Raw genomic sequence first — 23,888 nt, 5'->3', positions numbered from 1 at the left:
AAACATAAAAAGATTAATCAGTTAAAAAAAAAAGCAGTAGGGCGAGATATTACACTGTAATTATATGCTATTATCTGACTTTTGACTTGTTTTATGTGTTCCATTAATTTTTAGCATGTGAAACCCAGGAACAAGGAAGAGCAGGCTTTAAGCAAAGGATTTTAGTTTACTTTAGTTTACGGTCTGCTTCAGAACATAGAACACTACATCAACTGTGCAAGTACCGAAGGGCTTGACTCAGCATTATGTCACTGAGTAAACGTTTATTTTTTTTACTTCCTGGAAACCCAGAAAGAGGCGTGTCCAAATCGCGCTGTGGGCGGGGCTTTCAACCCTGAACCTATATAAAGGTTCGAGCGCGTCTACGCGTAATCGTGGTTACTGAGACACTGGAAGCGTGGGTGCGACCTTCAACTTCATTTCTTTTTCACAAGGTGAGTCATATTTCAAGTAAATATAACAATGACAGAAATAGAGAGACTTTAGAGAGACTCCAGCATGCTCTCAAGAAGGGTTTAATATGTCAGAGAGGACACTTTTATTCCTGGATAACCTGATGAAGGTTTGTAATCCTGCCCAGCTTTTCTGTACTTCTCTATAGCGTGCCTCTTCTCGTGTGTATTACCTTCCTGGAGACTGGAGGTGATTATTGTCTACCTGGAAAAAGCTCCCAAGGGCTTCCAGGTCTACCTGAATATTTAATACAGTGTCATAGATACCTGTTGTTTACCTTTATGGCTCATCTCATCACTTTGTTTATTCTGTGCTTCATGCAGATGGCTTTGTTTTAGCACATAAGTAGGACATTTGCACTATGTTACTATGAGAAACTGCAGCAGCAAATGATTTCCTTCATTTTTTGGATAATACGCGCAACAGATGACCTCAATTTCCAGCTTCGATGTGTTTCTTAGGTGCGATGGCAAAGCGTGTAGCAGTGATCCTTGCTGGCTGTGGAGTCTATGATGGAACTGAGATCCACGAGGCTTCTGCCATACTGGTACACCTTAGTCGGGCTGGTGCCAAGGTAATGCAGGATTGACACCCACACACAAAGCATATTATGTATTGATTTCCAAGTGCAGAGTATGACTTCCAATCCTTGGCGAGTTACTCGACTAGGTACTGTGAGTTTTATATTAGCCATAATATGTACATCAAGCCCAAACTTAGCCGAGTTTTAAAATTTGAGCCATTTTGTAAGGGTGTTGAATAAGTCTTCTTTCTAGGTCCAGATGTTTGCCCCTAATGCAGAGATGATGCACGTCGTGAACCACTGCGAAGGAAAACCTGTGTCTGACAAGCGCAATGTGATGCAGGAAAGTGCACGCATTGCTCGAGGAGACATCACTGACCTGGACAAGTTAGACGTAGCTAATCACGATGCTGTCATCATTCCAGGTCAGTTCATTAGCCTAAAGAACTAAAAAAAACATTAAGCATTTTAGTAGTATTACACTAGCCTCTTTTTATGTGAATGGGAAGAATCGTCTTTCACCAAGCCATACCAGTCCTAAATATACTTAATTAGTGTCAGGAAAGACAATTTATAAAGGCTCTAACTGAAAATTAGTTCATGGTTGCCTTTAACTGTTCTGTTTAGGAGGCTTTGGAGCAGCTAAGAATCTCAGTGACTGGGCCACCAAGGGCAAGGAGTTCTCAGTGAAGCCTCTGGTCGAGAAGGTCATTAAGAGCTTCCACCAGGCAGGAAAGCCTCTGGGTATGTGCTGCATTTCTCCAGTACTTGCAGCAAAGGCTATTCCCGGCTGTGAACTTACTGTCGGCCATGACACAGAGTGCGAGAAGTAAGCATGATCTACATTTCATAATTGACATTTAGACCGACATAAATCTATCTGCGATACTGATGTTCTCTCTTTCCATTACCTTTGCAGATGGCCGTACGCTGGTACAGCTAAGACCATGGTGGAGATGGGCTCTAAGCATGTTAATAAGAGTGTAGGAGAAGTGCATGTGGATAAGAAAAATAAACTAGTGACCACTTGCGCCTTTATGTGCAGCGCCCCATTACATGAGGTTTTCGACGGATTGGGGGTCATGGTAACAGAGGTTCTTAAACTTGCCTGATCTGGTTATTCAAAAATCTCTAATTCAACATTGAAGATGGTATTAATTTTTGTGTTTTTTTTATTCACTGGAAAATGATTTCGAGCAATAATCACTGAGTGCAGTGCTTACATTTTGGATATCTGCATGTAAAAGATTTTGTGATAATTCATATCAATAAAGTCTGTTTTGTGTGATATCATTGTACTTTTCCACTTCTTATTGCATAATATTTGTATTCGACCACAAATCAATCATTTACTAAGTCAATGTAAGATAAAAATGTAGGACATAGAAATGTAGGAATAGAATTCTATTCCAACCATAAGTACTTTGTTATGAAAAATGAAAACACGATGGGGCGTGCTGTTCTAAATAATCAATCACCGGATGCTGCGATCCATTACTCTACATTCCAAAGTGTTTTATTACTCTTATTCCTCAGAGACTTGATGATAATTACTTCATTTGTTTTAAAATATATTAATGAATGTTTTCCTTTAGCCATTTATAGTTACGTTTAATGTGCTGGAAGGTCCGTTAGAAAAGTTAATTATATAGTTAGCAATAAGCACTTGTTCTCTCACTAGCCTCTTTTTTTTGGCTCTACCTAAATAAGGTACAATTAGTAAGGAGAGGGAAAAAAAAGAGAAATAGGTCATGTACCTGAGAAACAAAGCATAATGTTCTCTGCCCTGAAGACGCTCTCACGTACACTCGAGACTCTTTCAATAAATGTTACGTAAACCTTTACTTACAGAAAGCATCACCATATCAATGATAATACATTTTTCTTGGTTCAAAAAAATTGTCCGTTCTAAATCTCTGTGAATAAGCTGTTACTATAGAAATTATTAGCATTAGAACAAATCCATTATTCCATCCATCTGTCCATCCATCTTCTATACCGCTGATCCTTTTCAGGGTCACAGGAAACCTGGAGCCTATCCCAGGAAGCATCGGGCACGAGGCGGGGTACATCCTGGACAGGGTGCCAATCCATCGCAGGGCACCAAATCCATTAATATAGACATTTAATTTGAAGTACAGCTGGCAGTACTGTCAGAGCTATCTTCATGGGATAATAAAGGTACTTAAGTTATCAACACCTTCTGACCAGTGAGATTCAATCATTTCAATAACAATGCTGTGTTATAAACTCCAATTAATCACAAAGGTGTTCAGCGGGGTATAGGTGCAGGACACTCTAATTCTTCCATTCCAACCTAGACAAACCATGTCTACATGGACCATACTTAATGCACAGGGATATTTTCATGCTGGAACAAGTCTGGGCCCTTAGTCCCAGTGAAGGTAAGTTGAAAAGCTACAGCACACAACATTCTATACCGTTGTGTGCTTCTAACTTTTCAACTTTGCTTCCAACAGTTTGGGGAAAATCCACACATGGTGTATTTTTGGCCATGTAGTGTATGTCCTAAGTATAAGTCCTACGTATAAATAACCACTCGATACACAATGAATCAGTATGCACACAAGTGACTGGAAGAATATTGAGGAAAGAATTAAAGTATCATGAAGTACATCAGTTATGTTAAACATATTCTGGCTTGGAATGGTCATTGACAGCATAGCAGTTCATTTGATATTCACTGTGTTTTAAAGTTAAACTCCAATTGCATCGCCATGTGGTTTTAATTAAAAGTGATACATGTAGTGCACTTAGACAGTACACAACAGTAAATTTAATACATTATTATTATTATATAACTATATATGTTAGTGAAAACATTTGTATTAGTGAGCCTCAACATCTATCCTTCCATCCATCCATTTACTGTATAAGAGAACATGCAAAACCCGCGCACAAAAAGTCTCAATATTTCAGTAGAAATGATTATTTTTTAAACCATTTATTATTTACACATATGATTAAAAATGAAGAAATCCGGTAGCAATTTGCGATGTGGTACAACATTTATTTATTTTTCATTCATAGAAAACAAAATGCACAGTTCTTTAAGCAGTGAAGTGAATTTCAAGTAAGACAAAGGAATCAAACCAAACAGTACATGAATGACCAACTCTTTTGTAATGAATAATTAATTGATATGATCAATAAAATTAGGAGAAGGTAGAGAGTTTTACATTGACAGGTATTTTCAGATCTTTCAGATATGCAGTACAGACAGTTGCATGCTACACCCAATCAAAGCATTTCAATCACAGTTAAATCACAGTTCTGGTTTCTGGCTTGAGAAGTGGTTATACTTGTCATGCCCACTAACCACTGATGTGGCATGGAAACTCCTTGGCCGTTCAGGATCCTGTCAAGAGTGCAAAGAGGATGTCACCAAACTCCATTAATTAATTCGATTGAAGAATATGTATTGAACATTAGTTTGCTGGAATTCTCACCTGAATTGGATAAGCTGCAGTAGGAACATAGCGGATCACAAAGCCACAACGCCTCTTTCCTGATGTGTTGGGGTCACTAGCATGCACCAAGAGTCCATCATGGATCTATAGATGACAATATCGGAGAAACATCTTGATATCTTGAAATTCAACCTTGATATACAAGTACGTACCGAATTGAATCTATATAAGGTATTATCCTTCAACGTATCCTTGTTAAGACTGTGCCTATAGTTAACAATATATCTTTTATATTGCTGTATATGATCTCTGTACTATAAAAGGAATACAGCAGAATCCATACAAGTGTATACTTACAGACATTTGCCCTGCGAGAAGTGGGCAGAGCAAGGCCTTGTCTTTCTCAACCAGCTCTTCTGGGATTTCTTGATTAACAGTCAGCATGTTGCCTTGGCGCTTCGCTTGGCGATGGGGCAAAAGGCCAGAGCAGTGAGTTCCTGTTAGAAAATGAACAAAGCTTGGAATTCATACATATTCTATGGTGGGATTTATCTGGCAACTTTTTTGTTTTGGCCAGACTAAAAGGAGCTTTTATTTTTTAAGGCGTACAGAAGGTACAAAAACATCATTAAAAGGACATTTCTGCATTGGCCTAGATAGAGCTCAAGGTTGTTGCTCCCAGTACATTCAGAATGTGTAGCGAGATTTAAAAAAGGAACAGATATGTGTATTAATGTCTTGGGGGGTATTACTGTACCTGGAATGACCTGTAGGGCACCGTTTTCTTCCTGAGAGTCATCCAAAGCAAGCCAGACCGAGACAACTGGCCCTCCATCAAGTCCCCAGTACCTATGATCATTTATATTAGACATGGAAATAGAATATGGCTCCAAACTTTATTTTCCAGCATGTAATTCTACTCTAGCATGTGAAATCACCTACTTCATATCCTGATGCCAGGCCACGTATGGAAGACCTGGCTCATTTTCTTGATCAGACTCCTTCTTCTCTGGGTTGTGTGCAATGATGTCATTGCCTGCTTGAGTTTTGATTTCTTTTGAGACTGGGTATTTGCAGATAAAGCGTGAGTCCAGCAGGAGAACATCATTACCCAGGACTGCAGTGATCACATCAAGAACTCTAGGGTGTTTAATTAGTGCCATTACCCAGTCATACTTCATATGCACATTGTGCAGGCTGTAGGAGGTGTAATCCTCACCTGGAATGATAAGTTGACCAGATATATTAAAAAAAAAAAAAAAAAAGAAAAAAAAAAGTATGTAACAATGGAAACAATGTACTGTAGAGACCAAGACATTCAATGTCTTTGTGAGACCCTGTATTCTCATTGGGATTTGAATATATGGACATGAGTTTCTTCAACAAATTAGTTCCTGCTTAGTTTGCATAGTTACTGCGTGCTATTAGATACAAATAACAGGCAGACAACAGGATCACTCATTTGCCTTACATGTAATCATTATTATTATCATTATTGTTTATCCACTGAAGTACAATTATGGTCTCACCAAACTTTCTCTCCAGCTCAGCGAAGGCATCTCTGGCCTGCTGCAGCTCCTCAGGGCTGAGGATAGGAATGCTGGTCACATAGCCCTGCTTCTCATACAGAGTCTTAACTTCTGCTCTGTCGATTCCCATGACTGTAATGTAGATGATGGAGAAGTTCTTCTGTCGTTCGGGGGTTTCCACGTGTCTCTATGGTTGTCTTGCTTTCTTTCTGTTCCTCAGTGGCCTGAAGATTGCAGTAGATATGTCTGCGTCAATGACAAAAAAAAGTCTGCTTTTATTCTGTGTAGGCCTCTGGAGAGAGATAAAGGAGCGAGAGAAAGCATACATGAGGCTGTGTTTGTATGTGTGTGTGTGTGTGTGTGTGAGAGAGAGAGAGAGAGAGAGAGAGAGAGAGAGAGAGAGAGAGAGAGAGAGAGAGAGAGAGAGAGAGAGAAAGAGTCGCAGCTCTTAATAGTCCCATTTGCTTCACTGAACCCACCCCTCTTTAAGAGCAAATTTATTCTTGGCTGTTTATGGAGCAGTACAGAGGTCCATGGTAGCCAAAGCCTGTGCCTTCTGAGCAGCTTAATGGGAAAACTACCTTAAAACACTGATCTCTTAAACACTGGGACAATCCATAGCACTGTGTTACCCGAGAGATAAAATAGTTCCCCCAAATACCGCTATACCAATTTATAATTGGAGCTATCTCATGCTCGTGAATGAATACATAACACTAAATGACTGTGTCTGGATGTTCATTATTTTATAACCAAAGTTAGGTGACAAAGATTAATTTTGGTCATAAAAAGAAAGACAAAAAAAAAAAAAAAAAGAAAAAAAAAAGAGAAAATAAATGAAAGTAATTTATTCTATTTATCTCCACAACAATGCAGTGGAGATAAAACAGAATAAACAGTATTACATATTCAATCCCATCACCATAGATGTAAGATTTAGAAAGCAAAGCTCTTACTACCTGCTCGGTGTAAGACTGGTTGATGTCTCAGCTGAAACTTGCTGCCAACTGCAGTAATGATCATTCTTATATACACCGTGACTGCATCAGGAATTTCCTGAACTACGAAATTATAGCAGTTTTGACTACATGCCATAAATTGCAGTCTATTTTTAACCTTGCTTGGTAATGGAGGGCTTGTCGTATATGAATTAGGTTTTCAATTGACGTTTGAGGTGGAGTCACATGGTGGGAAATCTCAGGGAAGTGAGAACGTTAAAGGACTTTCAAGGGCATTTCCTGTTACGGGATACTTTTGTATAGAAAGAACAGTTCAGCGTTCACAGTGCACAAAGGTATGCACATAGCATCTATACAAAAACAAAACAAACAAGCCTTGAGAGGTAGAACAGACAGGTGTTCTGTGATGCCATCTACAGGCAGGTAAATGTTATCCAAATCTATATTCAAATCTAAAAAAGATTACAGATGAAAACGCAGACTTCAGTACGATTTGCAACGTAATTGATAATAATGTAAACCTGTGGGTGAACAACAATAACAACAACAACAACAATAACACTACTACTACTTCTACTACTGCCACTATTACTACGACTAATAATGATAATAATATTAATAAGAATAATGTGATTGCCCAAGACATGTAAAATAGATTATCATTCATTTCTTTTATTTATTTATTTATTTAAGGCATTCATTCATAGGCATTCATTATCTTATATATATATTTATGTTATTACCATTGAGGTACTTAGCTGTTTATTAAACATACTGTGCTACTGCTACTATTACTACTACTAATAATGCTAATAATAATAATATTAACAGCAATTATTTTTGATTGTCCAAGACACATAAAATAAATCATTTTTTTTGTTATTTTATTTATTTATATTTTATTTGAAGCACCTTATTCCACTGAGGTTCTTGGCTGTTCAGGAAACATACTAATGCGATTAATCCTGCCACGTTTTGGAATTTCTCAGTTCCCCGGCATATTCCGTGTGGCTGTATACCTGTTAAACTGGAGTTAGTCAAGGGTGTTGAATTTCTTGCGAACACTTTACTCATACAGCATAATGCCACTGTTCTTATGACACATCACACAATGGACATAAGGGCTTGTGAATCAAGATGCCAAGCTCATGTTGGCCATAATAGTTGATGTGAAATTACAGCAACAACAAAGAAGTGACGAATGTTCTCTTGCTGATTGACTTATGATTACGGTATGTGCATCGGAAGCACACCAACATCTTTACGGTCTCACAATGCCGCGTATTATGAAAATAAAGTTCTAATGGACTTTTAATTGTGAAAAAAAATAAATAATTGTAGTAAATTAAATGGTGTCTTTTGTGAAAGACATAGCATTTTATTTTTGAGAATTTTTGGAAAATAGCACGTCTAATGGAATTAAAAAAAAAAAAATTAAATATCTAAAAGTGTTCGTAATTCTGCTTTTTCTATGATAACATGTTTTATATGACGATGGCTTAAAACGTCATTTAGCCATAATGTAAGTTACCATACCTCCATGTACTGTATCTTATAAAGGCTATTCTTCAAAATATCACATTAAACCATTAAAAACAGTGCTTTTTAAAAAAATTAATAAAATGTACCCAAGTCATTACTGATACTGTATTACAAAGGCAAAAATGGTATTAATATTGTAATGATAGTTTTCAGTGTATCAGTGCTCAGTTGATCGATAAATAAAGGAATAATGATATAAAGAACAATCCCTGGAGTTGAAGTAATTTTATTGATGAATTGACAGTTCCTTGCTTGGATTTCCATTTTACAGTCTGCATTTTTGACCAACCTAAAGTGTATACACATTATACGTATGATCTCAACACCCTTCTGAGAAAGAACGATGTAATGTGTCGAATTTTTTTAATTATTTGCACAAGGACGCAAGTTTTAGAAAAGAGAATCGTTAGTGGTGTTAGTCAGAAGCAAAGCTGGAAAACAAGGAACTTTATTCTATTTGTTCTTCTTTTTCAGTAATAGCTCAGTGACCTTTCGTGTGAGTTATGTTGAAAAAAGTTAACTTGCTTCCTCTTGTGTTAAAATATACGTGACACTTTTACATTTTTTAGTAGGCTGCTTGAGTAAGCATTCACAGATTATTTCACAGGTGATCATTGCGTTGTTTCATGCAGTGTATGACCTCATGCCAAGTGTTTTCCAAGTCAGTGAAAGATTATATTATGTGTTTGGCTTCACTAGATGAGATTATTCGTATATAACAAATGAATTATATCAATAATGTATTTGTGCCCTTGCAAAAATATATTGATAATGGCAATCTATTTCAGTCCATAATTATTTAACATACGTTCATATGTACTTTTGTATTTTATGCACAAAGTAACTGTTACCCATCCATCCATTTTCTGGACCGCTTATCCTACACAGAGTCATGGGTGAGCCTGGAACCTATCCCAGGGGACTCAGGACACCCTGGATGGTGCCGACCCATCACAGGGCACAATTACACACACTCACACACTCATTCACAACACATATTTGTAGGACTGGGAGAGGAAACTGGACTAGCCAGAGAAAATTCCCAAAGCATGCCAAAAGCATGCAAACTCTGAGCACACAGGGTGGAGGTGAGAATGTGCTAACCACTAAGCCACTGGATTGACGAGGCAAATGTGCTAGCCACTAAGCCACCGCGCGCCCAGTAACTATAAAAAAAAACCCAAACCAAAACAAACAAACAAAAAAAACCCAGAATGCTACAACTCACAACCAAAATTACAGTATCGAGTAATAATCTGCTCAACTCAGTGTAATCTTACAGTATATCATGGTATTTTTTAAAATTATTATTATTATTTTTTAATGAAATGAGCCAGTGGTATTTATTATATACCAAATGAGTATTTTAGGAAAGTGCAAGGTTATTTATAGACTTAAACAACTCGATAAAAGAAATGATGGTAATATACATTAATATACATACATAATACAACACACTGCATGTATCACAACACATGCAAACACATTTAAAGAAGTATAAAATATGATGTAGTCATTTCAGATTTTCTCATAATGGTACATACTGCAGCGTTTGTATGTCATAACACCCATCTTAGTATATTGTTATAACCAGGATTGTACTTTATGGCAAGTAAAAAAAAGAATACAATTAAACTGACATTTTTTTTTAAATCAAAAATTGGATTTATTCCATTCTTCTTATGAGAAAGAAAAGAGCGAAATGGAACATTTACGCGTGAGAAAAGTCATAAAAAAACTAAATATAAAGCTTCAGATAAATACATTTCTAAATCTTAATATTATTTCTTAAAATTATATTATAAGTGTGTACTCTAGCTGTAGATACAATCACAATACTTCTTTGCTGAACCTGTGAACATATATGCGTGTGTATGTGTATGAGTTTAGGCCTATGAAAAAAAAACAAACAAACTGATATAGACTCTGATAAATACATAATAACAGTTATATAAAAAAATAGAAACAATTTTAGCATGTAGCCTTAGATACATTTAGAGCTGGACCTGTGTGTATCTCAGGGGTACTCCAGGCGGTCACGGTTCTCACAGTGTTTTGGACACGTGAAAGGTGGTCTGTGTTCCTCTCTTATCTTTCTCCTCTCGCCTCTTGGTCTCTCCTGGTCATTATTACAGCGGTGGATTAGTGCTGGCTCCTGCCCCGCTGGAGCTTTCTTCATCAGAAGCCGCTGCAGGAGCTGCTTATCCGAACGCTCCTTATGGAAGTCATCCTCATACACCTTCAGCTGGATGGAAGCATAACACAAGGATCCTGTTTAGATCATCATTTATGATGATTTTGACACAAACAATGATTGGGGTGTCAGTAGGAACCCCATCAATGCTGTTGCTCACTCATACCAGTGTAGCCCGCTAACATAGCACTATCATGTTAGTAACACTGCTGTGCTCAGAATATTCCACTACTCATACCTTAATAACATTTGTTCAGTGGTGGTAATATGGGTGTCCGTTACAGTCAGTGGGTTAACGTAAATGGTTTACAGTCAGTAAATGCGTCTACATGGTACGTTCACCTGATAACACCTATGCAGATTTGGATGGAAGAAAGTGCTGCACTACCCCCTACTGCTAGAAGCTTGTTACTGGAACAGCTAAAAAAATATATAGTTATAAATAATAGTTTTTGTATTTTGCATTCTGAATGTTCAGTAGAATATTAGCAGGCTGTAATTTGCAGCAATTTTTTTAAAAGAAAGAAAGAAAGAAAGAAAGAAAAAGACCCCACTCACAAGGAATAACTGTGCTATGGTTTGTGTAATATAATAAACTTTTTAAAATGTGCACTTCTGTTTGTGTAGTCTTACAGGCAATTAATAGGAATTATTAGTCTGATGAGCTGTCTTTCACTTTAGCTAATTAGCTAGCTATCATATCAGTGAAGTTGGCTTGCTAAGATTAAGAATTAGAAACTTTAGCTTTAGCTTGCTAGTTAGCTAACACGCCTCATTTATATTGCTAACCTTTAACAAACCTACCTAGCTTGCCAGAAATCTACATTGAGAACCTAGTGAGCTAATGTTATATAGCTAAGTCACTTTCTTCCTGAGGAGTTGCCATCAATTTCTCTCTTATGTAAACAGTCTGAGTTTCTATGTGATATGTATATGTGTCCAGCTATCGCACATACTGCTTAGCCACTGACTCACAATCAATGATTTTAGCTAAGCTATGTCTGCCACTAGTTCATACACATGGTGCATGTAAAAAAAGGGCTCATCTTTAAAATAGTCTAACATGATACACAGATTTATTATTTTGAACACTGATTTACTTATTTCTGTCGTTATTGAGTAGATAAAAAAAAAAAAAAAAGCATTGAAGCTGGAAACCTAATTGTAGCCTGTACATGACTGTTAATTGAAGTGAGGTATGATCCTTTTTGGTTTGTTTTTTTTTGCATTTTTTTCTTTTCTTTCACCATTTGTCTACATTAATAAAATAGCATAAAACAGCCAAGTCTTGAATCAGATTTTGTATTAACGAGTTAACTAGTGATTTTGCTTGACTAGTAAAAATGAACAGTCCAGTTGAATAGACTAGTAAAAATGAATAGTCATGGAACCTTAGTAAACAATGGCTGCAGTTCATCTGATTACTTTGAGAAAATGCATTACAAGCCCAAACTAAAAAAAACCAAAAAAAAACAAACAAACAAAAAAACCCCAACACAATTAAGTAGCTGCGCCCCCCAACTCACCTGTTCTTGCAACAGCGCCATCTGCTGCCTCATCTCTCCCTCACGACGCCGGAGTCTCTTGTTCTCTTGGAGCATGCGCTCATGGTCCTTGTGCTCTATTTTATAATCTGCTTCATAGATTTTAGTCTGGAAAAAAAAGAAGAAGAAGAAATAAAAAACATTTAGTGAGGTCTGCAACCAAGTACGCTTCGGGTAAATCAGGAATGTAGCTATCCATGTACAGATACATATAAGCTAAAAAATACAACAGCTGAGTAAAATAAAGTTGTCCATGTAAAACACAACACTTGTGGGTTTTGTTGTTGTTGATAATTTGGTGATAATGGTGGTGCTGGAGTTCTGGTGCATAATAGGGAATGTTAACAGTAGGTGTCCTTCATGAAGTCATTTACACAGAAATTATGCTATCTCGATGGCTCAAATTTATTTATTTATTTATTTATTTATTTATTTATTTATTTATTTTGACCATACCTCAAACCTTAACTTGATATTATATTTATGTCCTGTGTACTGACAAACACTTAAAAAATAAATACAAGCACATGGTAACTTGCACACATAGTAGTAGTGTGCTTGCTAGCAATCAAGTTTGATAGCTAACAATACCAACAATGTTTGATAAATAAACTTACTGATCATGTTAAAATGTTAAACCCTTATTAAACAGGCACGGTTTTTGTCATACATTGCTATCCTGCTGCAGTTTCACGATAAGTCTTCAGTGTTATCATAGAACGCTAGCGTGTATATTTTGAAGCTACAATAAAAAAAATATATATATTTTTTTAAAACGACACAGAATTTTAACAGTGAAAGTTTTTCTATAGGCACACATTGAAAATAAGCTATTTGGGGCAAATTGCCAGCATAGCCTATATGTGTATAATGACAAAATTGGTACTTTTAATTAGTACTGACTTACACAGTCCTTATGAAGCAGCCTACACCGTAGTATAACCATAACTCTGTTGTTTGAAAACATCTAAAATATATTTGACGTCATGGATGTTTTCATGTACTATGAAATCAGTGATACTTTCATTTTCATTTTATTATGTTTTATTGTAATATGACGTGCAATAGGTTTACATGTACGGCTTTACTGTGAAGACCAGTATTGATGTTCAGTTGTCATCAGTAGCAATGCTTAATTGTTAATACCAGATGGAGACTAGAGGGCATCTATTGATGTAAACCCTATAAAGATGTTAAAATCTTCAGTTTATCGGTTTATCTACTTATTTTTTATGTGGCTAAGTAGAGTAAGAGCTGTGCAAACTTAATAGAGGTGGCCCTTAGAGCTCCATTAAAATACACCCTTGGTGGACACAATACCTTTTTAAAGCTTGTCGTCATTAAATATATCAAGCACATGAACTTGATTGCACCCTTAATTGTCGGAATTAAGCGACCGCTAAGTTTTAGTAGCTTTAGGACCTACATTTAATGCTAAACTGCTTTGAGCTGCTCTCAGAAACAACAACAACAACAACAAACTAGAAAAAACTAGACTCCTAGGAGAATAGAATAGGAGAAAAGGAGAATTTTAAGAAGAAACCAATTTGGAAGAAAACGGCCATGTTAATCTTAAAATTAAGACTCCTTTTTTTGAATTATATTCAAGGGAGCACTAAAAGCAGGTCCCAGATTCTGTGAATACAGATCCTGATGATCAAATCCACTGGGTGGTGCTGTCTATCCACTCATATTTGAGCTGGGCATTGCAGGCTGGGGTGCAGTTTAATTTGGGAGCATATACACACTTCCATCTGATCTTTCAGACACGTATCCTTCACACAACCCCATCTGTCCACAAATTTTTATATCCAAATTACAATCTGGCGAAAGCTCACCTGGCACCTCAAGGCTTCCAACTGCTCCTTAAGGTCCTGAACTTCCTTAATGGCTTCATTCTGCTTCTCGTGGATCTCAGAATGTGCTCGGCTAGACCTAGTCCTGTGAGGGAGCTCCAGAGAAGGGGCAGTGGAAGAGGAAGTCTTGGGGCTGCGCTCCAGGACATGTGTATCTGGTGGACTGAAAACAGCTGACTTGTTCTAGAAAGGAAGAAAATAGCAAAGATGTGAAAGTGATGAGTCATGCTACGTGTAACCAGAAAACAAATGTAAGCCTATGTGATTACACAACTACCAAACAAGAGGTTACCTGGGTCCCCAAAGCCCAGTCTTTCAGGGTATCACTGTGGTGAAGACGGCTCTCCAGGAGGCGGATGTACTCTTGAAGATGCTGATTTTTCTTTAGCTCTTGCATCAGCGTGTGTTCATAGTACTCACTTTTATTCTGCACACAAGCACAGGTTTAAATCACAGTGAACATATGCAACAGTAGACTGTCTCATAGTGCCAGTATTTACGTACTGCAAGAGGATATGGAATTTGATGACATGCAAAAGCAGAGGCATTTATATTTCCTGAGCAGCTGGTGATTTCCATTTCATTATATAAACAAGTCAGAAGCTGTAGCACCTACATCTCGTAATGTTTACCGCAGGTGCTCAGTCTTGCAAGCAATATCTACAAGTATTTGTTTCAAACCCTTTACAGCACATGATTTCACTAATGCATCCACTTCATAATGCAAAGATGAAACCTAATTAGTGAAACCAAGTGTTGCTGTGCCTGACTGGAATGGAAACCTGTACACACTCCAGTCACTGAAGGACTGAGTGTAATAACCCTGATCAGCAGTCTGCACTTCACCTGCCTTGACACTCCGCCATAAAAAACAAACAAAAAACTCCATAACACTTCGCAGTTATATTTATAACAATTCACGTTTCTCACAGAAACAAAACTGTCCAGCATTTGTCAATTTAGCATCGTAATGCATTATGAAATGCAGTGCAAGCTCAAATACTTGTTCCGAATTAGGAAGACATTACGGACTAGGCAAAACCTAATGAAATTCAAACTGTCCTATTTGCACATCATTTTTTTTTAGGGAGCGGGCCTCAGAGCTTACTGTATTAGTAAATCATATATGTTTTTATATGTTTGTACAGTAGCATATAACTATGCTCAAGAGTTTCCCAATCTGTACATAGCAGTGACATCAATCACCTCTGACCAGAGCCTCGTAGAGCCCAATAGTGTCTTGAGCCAAGAACGAACAGCTCAGACAGTAATCATAGACTGATCTAATTCTTTGTTTGTTAATGCAATCAACCTGTAATGTCACTTCAGGGAAGTGGGTCTCAAAGTGAGCTCTGGGAAACCTGGGCCAGGTGCCCGTGATTTCCCCCCATTAGTTACAGTGGTGGAAATCAAAACCTGCAGTATCAAAGTTGATAACAAGTAGGCAAGATAAACAATCTTATAACTCAGATCTAATGTTATCTAATGGAAAGTTCAAGGAATTAAAAAAAACTCCATGGCTGCAAAAAAAAAAAAAAAAAAAAAAAATAGGCAAAATATTATTGAATACGTTAAAACATAATAAGCCTAATATTTGAATAGTTGGATTAAGGAACATTTCTCACATACAGTGTCAAGCAACTGGAAAACTTCATTTAAAAAATCGACTGCTGATATTGCTGATTTAACCAAGTATAAAGATCCGTAATATTCCTTAAATTCCTCAAATCCTAAAATACATGAATGCAGTTTGCCGTTCATAAGTTATGTAAAAATACTTATCATAAGTAGACCTGTGTTATTCAGAATGTGACACTGAAGACGATTAAGACGATTAGCCGGTAATTTTACGCTACCCCCTTTACATCTCAGCAATATGACTTTAATTCACTATAAACCAGGTGAACTGTAACACATAACTCTAATGAAAGGTATAGTGTTAAGTCAACTTTTTGACACACTAATACAGTGAAGGTAATCGTATAATTTCAAGGGGCTCATAATCAGGATACAGCTGACACTGGACTCTGTGAGTTTGTACCTGTTCATGTTCCACTTTGATCAGGAGTCTGCCGTTGAGTTGCTTGAGGGTCGAATTTTCGTGTTCCAGAGCCGTCACACGCTGCTGCAGGCCTGCAGTTGTGCTGCGGTAGATATGATCCCAGTCCTCATTTAGCTTCATAAGCTGTGACACACACACACACACAAGAATCAGTGTAATCCAGAATGGTGAGCATCACAATCTCATTCAGACCTCCTACTAAACTGTTCTCTGTATCTCCTCAGGCCTATTTTATTCTTTTGTGGTGCCATAAAATGGAAGAAGGATTGGAGGCAGACAACACAATAATAAAAAAAAGAATAATTTTAGCACACTGAAACCCTGCTGCAGCATACATTCACACTCACAGCCGTATATATGCATGGGAGGAGCATTTCAGATGGCTTTGCAGGATACCTCAGTCAATCAAAGAATTCCTTTTCAAACTGGAATGAAGAAACACTATCATTTTTGCACTATTGTCCTTTTTTTTTTTTACACTGAAGCTTAAAGTTCCCTTTCTTTCGGGACTCCCTGTTTACGCCGAGTCAGGTCTCAAAACAGGATTTTGCGTATTGGAATGATCAATGTTAATCTGTTGTACACGTGTGAATTAAGAGACGTGCGCAAATTAAGGCTGGCCAGTAGTGGTAAGCAAAAATGGAATGCAATGTATGTGTTTGTTGTGGTGTTGAATTGGTCTACCTCTTTGTTGAGTCTGCGAAGCTCTGTGTTCTTGTTAAGGAGCTGAAGTTTCTCCTGGTCTGCAGACGTGATGGTCATGCTTTCTGTGATTAATGTTAACTGCTCCTCTCCGGAGATGAGTCTCTCTGTTTGGACCAAATCTTCCACTTGTCTACAAACAAGAACATCAACCCTAAGCATCATCAACTCTTACATCACAGCAATGTTGAATTCATGATTCTGAGTGGTCAGAAAGTGCTCAGCATGGTCCATCTAACACGTTATCGTTTCTATAGTAACACCGTACATAGCAACGTGTACAGCAGACACTTCCGCATATACATGTTTTTATATTGTTGATATTGTGAGGAGATGTTTGGAGTCTCCAGTTTCGGTGCATTGTAACAATCAGCAGTAAAGGTGCAAATAGCTTTTTGACATAGGAAATTCGTCATGTCCGAGGGCTTTGCAGAATAATCAGCAATGTGCATTGTCTAAGTGCAATTTTCAGTTATGTATTGCAATATATGTTATAAATCTTGTGCTTCAATGGATATTAGATGCCTCGGTCGCCATAACACTTCGGCTTTACTTATGCCATTGATGTTAAACAAATGTAGGGTCATGTATTTTGTAAGCCGATTTAGGTCTAAATATGGCATTTAATTGTAATAATACATAATGATGAGATGGTTAAGATACTGAATAGTAATATTATATCATTTGACCATTTAAATAATGGTTTGCAAGTTGTATGTTAAGAATATCCTGGTATAATCCTTCAATGTAAATGCTTGAATATCTTACTAAGAATAATATTGCATTACTCAACTGATCATAAAGATAAACCCAAGTGGGAGTAAGAACGTGTCATGGTGGGATATTATGATGACAAATACGATGATCAAAATTGAAAACTGAAGTGTCCTGATCCTTGGAGAAAATATTTCAGTACAGTAATGAGGTAGTGATGAGCTTCATGACTTATAACTAAATTCCATATTTACGTCCATTTATGCAATTTAATGTGAAGTCACCAGCAGTATTTCAAATTCGTGCCCTCTGAGATAAATGACACCTTCCTTTGAACACCAACATTGATTTGATTTGATTTGATTCATTATCATTAAACAGAGGACAATTACAGAGCTAACTGAACTGTGTCATACCAGGTTGTGCAGAAATATGACTTACAGAAAGTCAAAGAACATACAAAGGTGCCATGGTACACAGGGAACCCCAACATATAAGAAAACCTACCCTCTACTGAGTAATTCAGCCCGAGCACTGCACATGTCACATTGTCGCAGAAGATTTTGCTTCTCACAGAAGAGATACGTGCCATAAATTCTGGCCTTTAAAATGTTCACTGTAATAAGCACTGTAAAAAGAATTTCTCCCATTCTACAACTGATGATGGTGTGAAAATTGTGCGCTTTTCAGCAAAATCCCATGCAGTACATAGTCATACCACAATAGTCATACCAGGCAATGTGAGTTAAGATTCATACTGAACAATTTCATTACTGTGCTCTAATGTGGAGGCATACAAGTTACAGTAATGCACAGTAATGGTTTTCCTGTACCGAGGCGCCTAACTCCCACAATACACTAATTTATCAGTTAGCAGAAGAGGGGATTTCAGATTTAAGTGGGTGCTAGAGCTTACAGTCCATGATCACCGGGGATTAGAATGAATTGCACATGGAGGGACTCGAACCCCAGACCCTGGAGGTGTGAGGCAAACGTGCTAACTACTAAGCCACTGTGCGCCCGAAATAAATACGTTTTGGCAGAAATTATTTATACTGTATATCACCATCTGGGAAAACCCGTCAAAAGTTTTTGTGGCTGACGAAATAAGATCAAATTTCGGCTAAAATTGCATTTTTAGATATAACTTTGACCTGTCAACTTGAATCATAACTATATTTCAGCAAAACGTTATGGAAATAAAGTGAAATAATAATAATAATAATAATAATAATAATAAAAATAGATGGTAAAATACACTACCGTGAATATTCTTAACGTCAAATGATTCTAAATAATCATTTAAAGACTGGAAATGAATTACTTTGTGTATAAAATATGATTATGGAATTAGAATTCAAATTAAAATAAAAAGACATACTGCAAAGCAAAGTTTTGACCTACCCTGAGCGGAGTGATGTTCTTTCTTCGTTGGTCTCTTTAGGGAGAGAAAGCTGTTTCGAAGATTCCTCCTCTGACAGTGATGATAATGAGTTTCCATCCATGGTACAAAGTCTTATTCTGATTTATTCTGATAATTAAAACTGATCTCCACGCAGAAACAATCAAACAGAAAGGTGTATTTCTGAATATGTCTTCAGCAGGAAGTCTAAATATAAAGCCCCTACACTTAAATGCAAAACATTACAAAAAAAATAGGAAGTACAACTACTAAGTGTCGTGTTTACCAGTGTTCCAGACCTTGAAGATAAAATGTTTGATTAGAAAAGAAAAGATCCCTGCTATGATTCGATTTCTAAAAAATCTACCACTAATATGCAGTGATGGTTTAACACCCTGAAATGATATGAACCTGTTTTGTTGATATGGTTATTAAAGTGAGACGAGAATAAGGAAGTGTGACGCAACGCACCGGGGGAATTTCCTCGCTAGCATGTGCTTTCACAGGACTTTCTGTCTGCAAACGCCAACCTTATAATAAAACCACAGACTTCTCACTCTTACTACAGTACTTGGTATGTGTCACCGTGTAACCCTGAAATACATGGCTTTTACATATAACCTTTGAAACATGCAGAGCAGAAGTTAGCGAATAGAGTAGCTAGGAGGATCAAATCTGGTGCATTGGTTTTCGGTCTGGTTTTGTGACATGTGACACATACTGTAGCTGTGAACCAGCTTGTAACTCTAACAAGACCCGTGATCCAATTCTATATTCATTAACCTCCTTGATATCGATAGCGTTGAATCAATACATGAATCTTATTTACATTGGCTGAGGTGCAATGATTAAATGGATGGTGGAATTTTTAAAAAAAAATCCAAGATTACACCAGTTGTATCAATACATGTTTAAGTCATTCTTTGCATTAATGCCCTACATTGCTTTGCTTTTTTTTTTTTTTTTTTTGATCAACACGCCCTCTGTAGCTTACATTTTAGTAAGATTTTTTTCTGAATAAACTGATGTAAGGAATGAAATGAGTGATGCTCCAGAGTGGATTCTTTTCTAATAATAGCATCGTCTGAAGTGTTTAATTTCTCTTATACAACAGCAATTTTCCAATGATGATGATTATTTTATTTTATTTTATTTATATGACATGATAATGAGTCTTTATTGATCACATATACATATGCACAGGGAAATTCTTTTCTTCACATACCCCAGTATGTTAGGAAGCTGGGGTCAGAGTACAGGGTCAGCCATGATACAGCGCCCCTGGAGCAGAGAGGGTTAAGGGCCTTGCTCAAGGGCCCAACAGTGGCAGCTTGGCAGTGCTGGGGCTTGAACCCCTGACCTTCTGATCAGACACCCAGTGGTGTCATGCATATATGTTTATTGTGTTGTTTAATGTTGTTGAATATCCGCAAGAAATTTGAGTTCCTAACATCACTTGAACTCATGTTCATCATCAGAAAATGTAGCTAATTAATGAACCTGTTCCAGCCCTCCATCATGAACTCATCGGAGCAATGACTTTCCTGTCTGGAAAGTTAAATTGTTATAAAGTCCCAGAGACAGTAAATTTCTCCATATCAACAATTACATTTTTTTTTAAAGAAATTACTTTATGTGGAGCATCCACCATACAATTGCTTGTGTAAGTTACTATATATATATAAAATTAAAATATTAAAATGAGTGTATTAATATAACCGTGTGATTTGCCGTGCAGTCAGCACTATGGTGGTATAAAAATGGGCAAGGCCTGCCAGTAACATTACACGTTACTGTCCCACTGAGACTAAGGTTAATAGTAGCAAGGCACTACGCTTTTTCCCTAATCATACATATTATAATTAAATATGAGCTACATCATACAATATCAAAATAAAAATCATTTCTTGCTTAATAACTGTTAGCAACTTGCTGTTCTTAACGTGTAGCCATTATATATCATTCCTAAAATAAAGATTAAAGGTTTAATGTGTTTAATTACATGTTCAGCCATACCCACATCCATTAAAATGCACTATAGTGTTCTATGATTTTAGAAGGACATAGTATGGTTTTATGGGTATCAAACTACTCGGATACTATTGTGATTTTTTCTGTGATATTTTATATAACTGTGATGAATGTATGTTAAACTTTAATGCTGCTATGATTGTTATCATGGTATGTTATTGTAAGCATGTTTATTACTGATGGAACTATGATATTGACACATTTTATTATAGTACCTAATTATATCAATGGCTGTTATATTCTTGATTCTATAACTATGACATTATTCAAGAGTTTGCTATGGTATAAGGTTAGTGGCAAGGTTAATGACTATGCTAATACAATGAACATAGTAATTAACATAGTAATAGTATGTAAAGGTATGTAAGGGAAGCAACTTGTACTTTGTTACTATTCTTCTATAATTCTATTATTTAGGTGCTATTTATGCTTAAGTGTTAGTAGAATACTTACAAGTCCAAGTAACCCAATACTTGAACTCTTACCTAATTACATTTCCAAGAAATATAAAAGTAATCCCATCAATTTGTCATCTATCGTGATCATCTCATACTACACAATGTAGTTAGCGCTAATAGCCAGGGGTCTCTTATTAATGGACTATAAAGGCTAAGTTACCACTATCTTTCAAAGTTTGAAATGATTTCCATATTTTACTCAAGGTTGAATTTTTAGGCATCCATATTGTCTAAATTGCGGTAAACAAATGTTTTAAAGAGGATTATTTTGAATGATTATTATTATTATTTTTAAAAAAAGAGTGCAATAGCACCACACGTGTTCATAAGAAAAACGCACACTTATATGAGGGGTTTAATCTCTCAAGCCAAACACTTTAGACTGATGCAGCTAATCTCTCACAGTCTTGCGACCCCCCCATCAACCCCCGACCCCCCTTACATATGGGCTTAAAATGGGCTGCAATTTTTAGCCAGCTTCAGTGACGTTTCTGTAATACACCATTAGCAGTCACATTACAGACTCAGTCATGGGTATAATGAACATACTTTCCCCCCTAAAATGCATTTGGAGCAGAAACTTGAAGCTGAAAGACACACTGTATAATCAAAGTACAAATGACGTAAAATGACAGAAGACAGAACTATAAATATCGTGTTTTTTTTTTTTTTTTTTTTTTTTTGGAACAAAATGGTTTCAGCTTTTCTATTTACCATGTTAACTATTCAAAGAAAACACCAATGGACTGCAGTGTTGAACTTGAGGCTGACCCTACCTCAGTAAAAGATTTCAACATGCTGGAGTAAACAAAAGCTTATATAAAATGAGGCGTCTCCTTTTCTTCCCTAGAAGACATGAACTCCATCTAATTTGAAAAAAGCATGTCGAAGAATGTTTGGAGACCCATTTTGCTGAGGTTTATAGACAGAACATCAATTTTAACTGACAGTACTTAACTAATCTAATTATCCTGTTTTATTTGCTAATGGTAGGTTAGATTAGCATCAGTTCGAGTAACTAATGTAATTGGATAGGCAGCAAGTCAAATTCTAGCTAATAGTTATTTAAAGGATATTTTACTTCTGATTAATCCATTAGCAAATTACACAGCATTTGTCATGTATATGACCAGCAAACCTACAGAGACAGTAGGAATGATGGTTTCGGGCAAAGCTGCGTTAAAATGAAAATGATATTTTGTCAGTTTTGGTAATAAAAGTTGCTTTTCACATTCATACATTCATTTTAAATAACTGCTTCATTTTGGTCAGGGTCACAGTGGGTCCAGAGCCAGAGCTGGCAATACTAGGCTGGAGAACTCAGAGGACACCTGCACAAACACAAGGAGAACCTTCAAAGCTCCACACCGACAGCAACAGTACCATCACCCCATTCTATTCACCATTCTGTTCTCCATTTTGCCATTTCCAGCTTGTGTACTGTACATTGTTGTACTTATTGTACCTCTAGGCTGTGCTAGCTATAAGAACACTGAATGTAAGACTGCAGTGTTTGCTGATGGTTCTTGCTACAGTGATGTTTTCTTCTATATTACAACCTGATCAGCCTTTTCACAGTGTCTGACATTACAGGGCGATTTTTTCTTCTTCTAGTAACTCACATTAAAATAGTCATAGTCAGTCCAGTGGCGTTTAGCTAGATAAACACTGTCCTGCCTCATTTTGAGTCAGTAGCCATGATTCCGCCATCCATTACGCCAGATCACCAGTCAGTGTTTTGCGGTGTCTAGCATTAGCAAACTAAGGCTGAGAGAGGCATGGAGGTTCAATGACGTTATTGACCCAAGCCTGTCAAAGCCAGGGACAAATTACACACCATTACTCTGTGGATTGATTTCTCTATGCCTCGAACACCAAATAGCTAGAGTGTGAAAAGTCTAGATGGATGAAAAGGAAGTGATGTTTACTGGTTAGCCATGGTCCAGTGAGAACTGTCTTTTAATGTATGACCACCTGAGTCAATAATATAGACTTGGGTAAAGTTACATATAGAATCCTGAGTTTGTATCTGTGAAAGCACTCATCGCAGGGGCATTCTTACAAGCTCTGATAGCATTCAGGTTCTTATTGTTTGAATAAGACAAAGGGCTTAACATCCTGCCACAAAAAATCTGTGTCTTATCGTTTTGAAGTTGGTTTAATGAATCGACACGTTCACAAATAGAAGGTTTTTGCAGGTTAATTGAGACTTTGATGAACTCAGTTCCCCTTGGCTTGTGGTTTAGAACTGGACCGCGGTGTATTATGGCTAAATCCGATGATTAAACCATATAGAACAATCAATGAACGAGAGTCAAATGTTTGGTATGGTTCTAGCGGATAAACTCAGACACACAATATTTCGCCCCGAACAAAAGCTGATTACATGAACCCTGCACATTTCCAGTTTGTTATTTCACCTCCTGAAAATTGATTTAGTTATTACAGTGAGGAGTCTAGAAATTAAGGAGTCAACCTAGACATTTGA

The 23,888-nt window shown here is 36.9% G+C and overlaps 3 protein-coding genes across 5 annotated transcripts; 1 reads left to right on the top strand and 2 right to left on the bottom strand.

The window, feature by feature from the left end:
• Positions 1–327: 327 nt before the first annotated feature.
• Positions 328–2,264, top strand: si:ch211-153b23.5 (uncharacterized protein LOC321177 homolog). The gene is made up of 5 exons (XM_017473382.3): positions 328–434; positions 915–1,027; positions 1,230–1,401; positions 1,604–1,805; positions 1,896–2,264. The coding sequence occupies exons 2-5, from the start codon at positions 920–922 to the stop codon at positions 2,086–2,088; spliced, it is 675 nt and encodes a 224-aa protein (XP_017328871.2). The 5' UTR covers positions 328–434; positions 915–919; the 3' UTR covers positions 2,089–2,264.
• Positions 2,265–3,986: 1,722 nt separating this feature from the next.
• zgc:174917 (uncharacterized protein LOC565650 homolog) lies at positions 3,987–7,052 on the bottom strand. 3 transcript variants are annotated; one of them, XM_017473395.3, is made up of 7 exons: positions 6,896–7,052; positions 5,937–6,182; positions 5,350–5,626; positions 5,165–5,256; positions 4,765–4,904; positions 4,447–4,551; positions 3,987–4,355 (listed from the first exon to the last, which is right to left on the bottom strand). In XM_017473395.3, the coding sequence occupies exons 2-7, from the start codon at positions 6,064–6,066 to the stop codon at positions 4,263–4,265; spliced, it is 837 nt and encodes a 278-aa protein (XP_017328884.1). In that variant the 5' UTR covers positions 6,067–6,182; positions 6,896–7,052; the 3' UTR covers positions 3,987–4,262. The 3 variants fall into 3 exon arrangements, with proteins under 3 accessions (XP_017328884.1, XP_017328885.1, XP_017328882.1); XM_017473396.3 differs by having other exon boundaries at positions 5,937–6,160; positions 6,896–7,015; XM_017473393.3 differs by having other exon boundaries at positions 5,937–6,228; positions 6,896–7,008.
• Positions 7,053–8,647: 1,595 nt separating this feature from the next.
• si:ch211-153b23.7 (uncharacterized) lies at positions 8,648–19,353 on the bottom strand. The gene is made up of 7 exons (XM_017475266.3): positions 18,914–19,353; positions 16,778–16,928; positions 16,073–16,216; positions 14,324–14,458; positions 14,014–14,214; positions 12,158–12,283; positions 8,648–10,682 (listed from the first exon to the last, which is right to left on the bottom strand). The coding sequence occupies exons 1-7, from the start codon at positions 19,012–19,014 to the stop codon at positions 10,455–10,457; spliced, it is 1,086 nt and encodes a 361-aa protein (XP_017330755.2). The 5' UTR covers positions 19,015–19,353; the 3' UTR covers positions 8,648–10,454.
• Between the last annotated feature and the right edge of the window lie 4,535 nt (positions 19,354–23,888).

This window comes from Ictalurus punctatus, chromosome 8 (genome assembly GCF_001660625.3).
Source record: "Ictalurus punctatus breed USDA103 chromosome 8, Coco_2.0, whole genome shotgun sequence".
Taxonomy (NCBI): Eukaryota; Metazoa; Chordata; class Actinopteri; order Siluriformes; family Ictaluridae; genus Ictalurus; species Ictalurus punctatus.
Note: the sequence above shows the minus strand (reverse complement) of the source record. Positions and strands in the feature narration are given on the sequence as shown.

Excerpts from the sequence above, each read along its gene's own strand:
- si:ch211-153b23.7 (XM_017475266.3), bottom strand. The coding sequence starts at position 19,014 with ATGGATGGAAACTCATTATCATCACTGTCAGAGGAGGAATCTTCGAAA. Across the intron at positions 16,217-16,777 it reads TTCGCAGACTCAACAAAGAG|CTTATGAAGCTAAATGAGGA; the intron begins GTAGACCAATTC and ends TGTGTGTCACAG. Across the intron at positions 10,683-12,157 it reads TGGCGCTGTTGCAAGAACAG|CTGAAGGTGTATGAGGATGA; the intron begins GTGAGTTGGGGG and ends GCTTCCATCCAG.
- si:ch211-153b23.5 (XM_017473382.3), top strand. The coding sequence starts at position 920 with ATGGCAAAGCGTGTAGCAGTGATCCTTGCTGGCTGTGGAGTCTATGAT. Across the intron at positions 1,028-1,229 it reads TTAGTCGGGCTGGTGCCAAG|GTCCAGATGTTTGCCCCTAA; the intron begins GTAATGCAGGAT and ends TCTTCTTTCTAG. Across the intron at positions 1,806-1,895 it reads CATGACACAGAGTGCGAGAA|ATGGCCGTACGCTGGTACAG; the intron begins GTAAGCATGATC and ends TTACCTTTGCAG.
- zgc:174917 (XM_017473395.3), bottom strand. The coding sequence starts at position 6,066 with ATGGGAATCGACAGAGCAGAAGTTAAGACTCTGTATGAGAAGCAGGGC. Across the intron at positions 5,627-5,936 it reads TGAGCTGGAGAGAAAGTTTG|GTGAGGATTACACCTCCTAC; the intron begins GTGAGACCATAA and ends TTATCATTCCAG. Across the intron at positions 4,356-4,446 it reads CTGCAGCTTATCCAATTCAG|GATCCTGAACGGCCAAGGAG; the intron begins GTGAGAATTCCA and ends CACTCTTGACAG.